General features: G+C 41.7%; 1 protein-coding gene across 2 annotated transcripts; it reads left to right on the top strand.

Annotated features, from left to right (window-relative positions):
* Positions 1-444: 444 nt before the first annotated feature.
* On the top strand, positions 445-7,804 carry tpk2 (thiamin pyrophosphokinase 2). Of its 2 annotated transcripts, XM_042003147.1 has the most exons (9): positions 445-659; positions 743-984; positions 2,778-2,841; positions 2,922-3,052; positions 3,146-3,264; positions 6,441-6,573; positions 6,657-6,753; positions 6,835-6,927; positions 6,970-7,804. In XM_042003147.1, the coding sequence occupies exons 1-8, from the start codon at positions 590-592 to the stop codon at positions 6,879-6,881; spliced, it is 903 nt and encodes a 300-aa protein (XP_041859081.1). In that variant the 5' UTR covers positions 445-589; the 3' UTR covers positions 6,882-6,927; positions 6,970-7,804. The 2 variants fall into 2 exon arrangements, with proteins under 2 accessions (XP_041859081.1, XP_041859080.1); XM_042003146.1 differs by having other exon boundaries at positions 6,835-7,804.
* The last annotated feature ends 204 nt before the right edge of the window (positions 7,805-8,008 follow it).

Raw genomic sequence — 8,008 nt, 5'->3', positions numbered from 1 at the left:
TTTAAATATTATGAAGGAACAGTTAGAATTATAAACATTGTACTTTCCCCCAAACCTAATTCCACTTAAAATAAGACAGATCCAGTTAAAAATAATGCACAATGTTCATCTAGTGGTTGAATCTATATGAATAAGATTTGGAAGAGACAGCTGAGATTTTATTAATTTCTTGATTATTTATAATGTAGATTTGGCAGAATGGGGACAAGCATCCCTTTATTTCACAAAGGATGTGTCAGTTTCAGTAAATATGATGACTGTCGCAGGTAAATATCACAAACAAAAGCAAGTGGAACGCAAAAGGGAACTTAACTTGTTTTGGAAACTATTAAGTCGACTTTTGACCCATGAAGTTGCTGACTTGGTTGCTAACATTGCAATTTTACAAGTTCAAGTTTGTCAATAAAGTTTTCCAAAATAGAAAAAACGGAGCATGCGCACTTAATGCAAGAGTTGAGTTGCCGTTCAGTGCTGTGTGAATGTAGTAAAACTCGTTCTGTGTGGCCTGCGAGAATGTAGGTTAACTCGTTCACCCAGTGGGATGTAAACAGTGTTCTGTGGTGCTGTTTGTTGACATTGAAGTTTAAAAATGGCTTCCGGTCTCTGGTCAGAAAAAATACTCCAACTCCTCCGCAGAATGAATAACTTCTATTTACCAGGTAGCTAAGCGGCGCTGAGTGGACGTAAAACACGTCTTTCACGGCATGAAGGCAGTGGTAAAGAGTCCATCTTGTTCCCACAGGCTCCGGTCGGGCCAGCTGCTTCAGGTTTGAGATAAACGGAGCTCAGGTTGGCTGGATTCCTCCTCAAGTAGCTTCTGTGTTGTCACGGTACCCGCAGGTGTTCAGCCTACCACAGGGGGGCGCTGTGAGTCTCTGTCCCAGTCTGGACTCGTACCAGAGGAGATCGGAGGCTGTGGATGCTGTTCTACAAACGCTCAGACAGGAGGACTCTCTGACCTGCCTTAAAGGATGGAGGGATGAGGTGAGACACCAACCTCCTGTCCCAGTTAGAGGAAAGGTTAAGTGACTGTTCTTTTTATCGGCCCATATTTTAATTAAATCCGGGGTAACGTGTATTCTAAACCATGATGTTATCAGACTCTCACGTGGTTGTGGAGGAAGTGATCTGAAGTTTCAGGTGATCAGTATGATCACGCTGCTGCACAGTCAGGATTTCTTTCTGAACCATAACTATCTATTGGCGTTAATGAATTAACTGAATACTAAATCTCACCATCAGAGGGCTGTGTCTCGGCATAGAGAGGCATAGTTGGGGGTAATGAATTGCTAACAAATAGTAAGTGTAAACTAACCTTCACTTAGGTAAACTTCACATGTCCCAAGTGTCAGTGAATGCAGCATGTAATTTACTTCTATATGCTGAAAATGTCATTGGCTGTTTGTTTTTACAAATTTAACATCTGATGGCCACTTTGTTGTAATAACCAGCTAATTATTTACTAAAATCTAGCCCATTAAAAAAAAAAAAAAAAAATTGTGCTGCCTTTTCTTGGTCAGTGCCCCTGCCTGGCCCCCTCACCCAAACTTTTCTAGACCCGTCCTGCATATAAATCCTACCTATCACCTGTCAACCACCTGGTTAGAGAAGGTCCTGCTCTGATTTGTGTTCAGATCCTGTGCATAATTTACCTTCAGCACATTCATGGCTTCTAAAAGGTAAACCTGCCAATCCAACATCTGCACAGCACCAATAATTTAGAGAAGATGTCCTCTTGTTTAGTCTTGACGCTTGATATCTGAACCTGGTCCACCTGGCTGTATTATGACCAGCAGCTTTTACAGCTGTGTCTCCAGCAGATCTCAGCTAATAATGAAAATAATATAAAATAAATGCAAACAAAAGCTTTAGACTTAGACAACATTATTAGTTACACCAGGGGCAATTAGTCTGAGCAGCCGACAACACACAATACATAAAGATTAGCAAGCAATCATTTCTACTCTGAAAGGAGTTTGTAAAATTAAGATCTAAAGAACACCAGAGTATATCAATGCCAGCTTCATGAAATGTGTTTAGTGTTTCTCTGGTCATTGATTCAACAATTAAAAACTAAAATAGGTGCATGGAAACGAGAGCAGATCACTACGGTGTTGCCTTCATGCACTGGCTTCCTATTTGTTTTAGTGTTAATTTTAAGGTGCTGTTATTTGTGTTTAGGTCTCTTAGTGGTCTTGGGCCAGCATATTTGTCCGTCTGGCTGCACCTACGCCCCTCGTCGTTCCCTCTGGTCAGCTGACCAGATGTTGCTGGTGGTTCCTAAATTACAAAAGAAAATGAGAGGTGATCGAGCTTTTTCTGTTGTGGCCCTGAAGCTCTGGAATGAGCTTCCTTTACAAATAAGACGAGCTTCCTCAGTTCATGTTTTTAAATCTTCTTTGAAAACACACTCTGGTTCTTTGGCGTTGAACCCAGTGTGAGTTTGACGCAGCTTTTCCTGTCTCCTGATTGGATTGTTTCCACTTGGCTTTTAGTGTTTCTGTCTTGTGTTTTACTTGTTGTGCAGCCCTTTGGTTGATCATGTGTTGTATTGTTAAAGTGCTATATAAATAAATAATTTGTTTCCTTATATAAAAATAATCTTCATGCCTTTTTAGGTGTAACTACAACATTTCTTCTTGCTAATGTTTTACTTATGAGCTGATCTAATGACAGTTCTGCCACTTTCTTCTGTCTTGTTGAAAAATCCTTTTATGTAAAATCTCCCCACATGTTGTCAGTTATCAGCTTAACTCTGAAGCATTCTTGTCTTTCAGCGGTACAGCGTGATGCCCAGATTCTCTGACCCTCCTCTGATGTGGATGGAAAGAGCCGCCACAAGTAAGTGTTTGCAGACGGCACTGGCTTCATGTGTCCTGTCCTTGCTGGCATGTTGACCCAACTGTGCTGCCACACTGCAGGTCTCTTTGGGGTGAAGCGGTATGGAGTTCACATAAACGGGTACACAGTGAGTGACACCGGGGAAGTCAGCATTTGGCTGGCTCGACGCTCCAAGACTAAGCAGACGTATCCTGGATTGCTGGACAACATGGTGAACGCACACTGTAACCAACTCTGTCCTAAGTGATAACACAAGCTCAGTTTCCTCCATGGATAAACCACCATGTTGTATTTTTCCTGGCAGGCAGCAGGCGGTCTGGCTGCTGGTGTTGGCATCAAACACACTCTGATTAAAGAATGTCAGGAGGAAGCATGTGTCCCAGAAGACATTGCTGTGAAGGCTCATCCTGTAGCAACAGTAAGGTGAGCTTATGCCAGAGGAAAGCTGTGAAAGGACAGTCTGAGGATATTTGACATGTTTCTTGTTCAAATAAAAGGTCCAAACCAAGACTGAATGTATCCACTAATGAATACAGCGTGTACCATTAATCTAATGTATCTTAACCTTCTGTGATATCAGTGTCCACAACACGTCAAGTTTTACAATAAAGTATTCAACACAGGAGTAGCTGATCTACAGCTGCCTCCATCCTTGAGATAGATGGTAAGATTGTGTTACTGTGAAATATAATAAAGCATTAATTCAACCAACAGAAGGAGCTAAAGTCATAAGAAATATAATAAAGCACGGGCTTCAACAGAATGGGGCCTCGTCAGTACAGAAACACAAGTAGATGGTCGACTGTAAACTAACAGCTGCTGGATCATCAAACAGTGAAGGAATCTTATTGTGATCCCCAAATTTTATTTGACTTTTTTTTGTTATTTATGATATACTTTTTTATTTTATCCCATTCATCCTGTAAACAAGCCCCTTGTACAGGGGACAGCATGAGATCCTGGCAGTACAGAAGATCTTTGCACACACTAGGAAGAAACAATCCTGCAACATACCAAAATCACAAGGAGAAACTCGGCTAAAAGACTGTACCAAGCATCAAACCAAACACAGTTCAAACCCCAAGCAGTTATACGGGAATGTAAGAAAACCATGAGAACAACTCTGTCCACTTTAGAGCTTCTACTAATTTCTCCCCTTCAAGCAAACCACACAAGCAAGGGGTCGTATGAAAGCAGAGACTCTGCTGGTTAGAAAGACGTCTGTCTCATGGTGGGACACAAACTCTGGAGCTAGCCGACAGAACCAGAAATCATGTCTTACTTATGCAGTTTGATTCCAGCTCTAAAAACTCTGCTAATGTTTCTCCTACGACTCTGCCTTTGTTTGAAATAAACAATGATGGTCCTTCTGGTTTCCATGGAGATGAAGGAGGTTTTATAGTGAAGGATTTACTCTTCCTATCATAGACTCTGTTGGGCTTCACTTCTGTCTGGATCCTCATGGTGGTTCTAAGGTGAATGTGGGGCTATCCCTGGATCCTCCTGTCTCTGACCATTGATAGACATGTCCATCATCATCATCAGTCAATGGCTTCCTGAGATATTTACCTGCGTAACACCTGTATTAAAACACCTGGAAAACGATTCAGGTTCACTTATTTAGCTGTTACTTTTTCACAGTTCCTCATCAGATATTACTTTAATCATTTCTAGATGAACTGGGCTGCTGTCCTCTGGTTTCCACTGACAGTCCTGTGGTTCTCTTTTAGGAGAAAATAACCATTTACATTTCCTACTGTTTTCCAGGTTAATTTACTCTGACGCAGTAACACATATCTGGATTCTGACTCTTCTGTAGTAATCTCACACATCTCAGCTTCTTGAAGATTATACATAGAGCCCTTGTAGTTGTGAAGATATACTTCATTTACTTCAGGTATACAATTTCGGACAAGAGGCAGAAAAATGGGTCTCATCAAGAAAAGGTTCCAGTGTGCAGCAGTATGGGTTTACAGTTGTTTCTCAGACCAGTTCAGTACCCGTACCCTCCTCTTAGCAGAATCTGGTTCTTCATTGTCTTGTTGAAAACTGCATGGATGATCCTGGAAGATGTGGTCTTGAAGGCAGCAGATGTGGCTTTAAACTTTTCTGGATTAATGCTGCAGAACCCTGATCCACCCCCATACCACCACAAAACCCTGATCCACCCCCATACCACCACAAAACCCTGATCCACCCCCATACCACCACAGAACCCTGATCCACTCCATACCACCACAAAACCCTGATCCACCCCCATACCACCACAAAACCCTGATCCACCCCCATACCACCACAGAACCCTGATCCACCCCCATACCACCACAGACCCCCGATCCACCCCCATACCACCACAGAACCCTGATCCACCCTCATACTCTCACTAAACCAGGCTTTTGGACTGGTTGCTGACAAGTCTGGATGCTCCTTTTGTTCTTTGCTCCATTTCTTCCATGGTTCCATGGATCTTGGTCTGACCACGGTCCAGGTTTCCACTGTGTATTGTTCCATTCCGGATGCCTCCGAGTCCAGAGAAGCTGACGCTGCCTCTGGACCAGGTTAACATGCAGCTTTTTGGCACAGTAAAGTTTGGAGTGACATTTGTGAATATAACTCTGTGTTTTAGAGCTTCACAATGGTTTCTCACAGTACTCTCTTGCCCATCAAAGTAAATTTTTACCTATATCGTACATTTTACCTTTTAGTGCATACAAACCTGACCCAGGTAAAACGGACAGAAAAACACAGAAAAGAGATGACAGGTGTGCAGCTGTGATTTAAAGCAATGAGAGCCATCTATCCCGACTCGCAGAGGGAGACCAACTCGCTCTGGGAACCACAGCAGCACCCGGAGTGAGGAACAATCAAGAGACCAAACTGGGTACCAGAGTCATGATGGGGATGTTGGTAGAAAGAACAGAACTTCATTTTTATGGTGACTTCCACCAGGTGACTTATTTTATTGTGACTTCCACCTTTTCTGAAAACAAAGTTTTAAAGGATGCTAATGCTAGATGCTAATCTCAACCAAACTGGGCTAGATGAATGTTCTTGATGCAGTTCCATCTGAGGCATCACGGGTGTCCCGTTTCCCCTTTTTCCTAAAATTCCTCCAGTTTGCGGCATTCTGACTGCACAGGTAGAAATATGCAAATCTAAACTTTCTTAGAAAAACATTGTTCTTAAACTGATGATTGTCTCACATTTGGTGATAAACTGGTGATCCTCCATCCATCTTGTTTGAAGTAAGAGCATTGTTTTAATCTCATTACTCGTCCTACATTTCCTGTTACAACTTTTTTTGGAATGTGTTGCAAGTCTGAAATGCAAAAGTTGATGTTAACAAAGAACATGAAGCTGAGACAAATCATGAAGTAACGTGGTTCATAATAAAAATCCTTTATTCTTTTATTACTTGTATTTTACATGCTGCTTCCACCTTTTCTGATTTGGAATCAAATGGGATTTAAATCCATTTGGTTAAAGGAAAAAAAGGTTCAATCAATCAATGTTCAATTTACTCCTTGAATACTAAAATACTTTTGTATATAAGTAGGAGTTTAAGCTTCTTTAACTGAGTATTTGAATCTGTTTTCTAGCTACACCTATGAGGATGAAGAAGGGGTGTTTCCAGAGAGCCAGTTTGTCTTTGATTTGCAGCTTCCACCGGAGTTCAAGCCCAGAGTGGCCGATGGAGAGGTGCAAGCGTTCTACCTGCTGCCGATTGAGAGGGTTAGTTTCCTTAACATGTTAGTCTCGTGATGGATAATATTAGACTTGTGCAGATGTCTTCTGATGGCTCTGTCCTGTTTCAGGTGAAGGAACTGCTGGCCACTGACGACTTCAAACCCAACTCTGCCATGGTGGTCTTAGACTTCCTCATCAGACACTCCTTCGTTGAGCCTGACACAGGTTCGTAGCTCCCTGCACAAGTTTAGCTGGTGAAATTCAAACTGAATCCTCAAGATCTCATGTTGATGCTTTTCATTTCAGAGCCATGCTATCAGGACTTTGTGGCAGGACTCCATCAGACATTATAGCCCAAAGCTGAGGTCAGCGTGCACTTTGTGGCACCTCAGAGATGCCAGAGCCAGGGTTGTTGACTCGCTGGTAACTCGAGGCTGGACAAGAGAGTTCAGAGGAACTGTTAACATGAGGATGTAAAGCTGAGTGATAACAGGAGACGGTACTTAGAGAGTTGGCTTCATCACAGCTGGGAACGTAGTCCAACAAAAACCACTTTATCCTCCGTATCAGTGAAGGTTCTAACAGTTTTCCAGCCTTACGTTTAGAAGATGCTGCAGGATATCACACAAGTAACCACATAGTCGCCACATCTCACATTCTGGTCCTCACTCCTTATCAGTGGATTATAAATACTCAGTACTCAAATGTAAGAACTTGTACTCTGAAATAAACATATCGGTGCATCTCTAGTTTTTTACTTTTATTTATTACTTGCTCAGAATGTCAAACACAGCTGCCTGGAAACAGCCAACATCTTTTTCCACCTTTTGAGCTGAATTACTTCCCTGAACAAAGTTTTTAACCTTTCCCATCATTTCCACTGGCAACTCTCTGGTTGGCACCATGTTTTCTGTTAATCAGCAGCTTTAACTGCAGATATTTTAAGGTATGTTCGACATTCAGCTGTTGATTAGCTTCGTGTGGTATCTGTGACTTCTTTACTTTTTTTCTTAAATAAGAACACCTCAGGAACATCCAGGAAAGCAGATTCCAGACTTTCTGCCTGAGGAATTTGGTAAATGTCTGGATATCTGCAAGAATTTCAAGCATCTCAGCAGGCAGAAAGAAAAAAGCCTGTAAAGAGAGACACCACAGGACAGCTGGAGTTTTCTAGATGTGAGAGAAAAGTATGATCTGGATAAACATGAGTTCTATAAAAAAAACTGCAGCTTAGAAAGTACTTTAGGAAAAAGATCAGGAGCAAGAAGTGAACGGTGTGGTCCAAGTCATAACCCAAGCATGTAAAGAAACCAAAACAATTATATCCAAGCTACATAAAAATAGAAGAAAAACAAAGTATATGAAAGAAAAATGGGAATCAGAACTTGAGATAAAAACTGCAGGTCAGTCATACTTCCACTAGCTCACGGATCTGAAGGGAGAAAAATCTGATGTACACTTCTTTATTACACCAAAGATC

Source organism: Melanotaenia boesemani, chromosome 13, assembly GCF_017639745.1.
Source record: "Melanotaenia boesemani isolate fMelBoe1 chromosome 13, fMelBoe1.pri, whole genome shotgun sequence".
Classification (NCBI taxonomy): Eukaryota; Metazoa; Chordata; class Actinopteri; order Atheriniformes; family Melanotaeniidae; genus Melanotaenia; species Melanotaenia boesemani.
The sequence above is the reverse complement of the archived record's forward strand: the minus strand, read 5'-3'. Positions and strand labels throughout refer to the sequence as shown.

Coding starts and splice junctions, on each gene's coding strand:
- tpk2 (XM_042003147.1), top strand. CDS start 590: ATGGCTTCCGGTCTCTGGTCAGAAAAAATACTCCAACTCCTCCGCAGA. Junction 660..742: donor GAATAACTTCTATTTACCAG/GTAGCTAAGCGG, acceptor TTGTTCCCACAG/GCTCCGGTCGGGCCAGCTGC. Junction 2,842..2,921: donor GATGGAAAGAGCCGCCACAA/GTAAGTGTTTGC, acceptor GCCACACTGCAG/GTCTCTTTGGGGTGAAGCGG.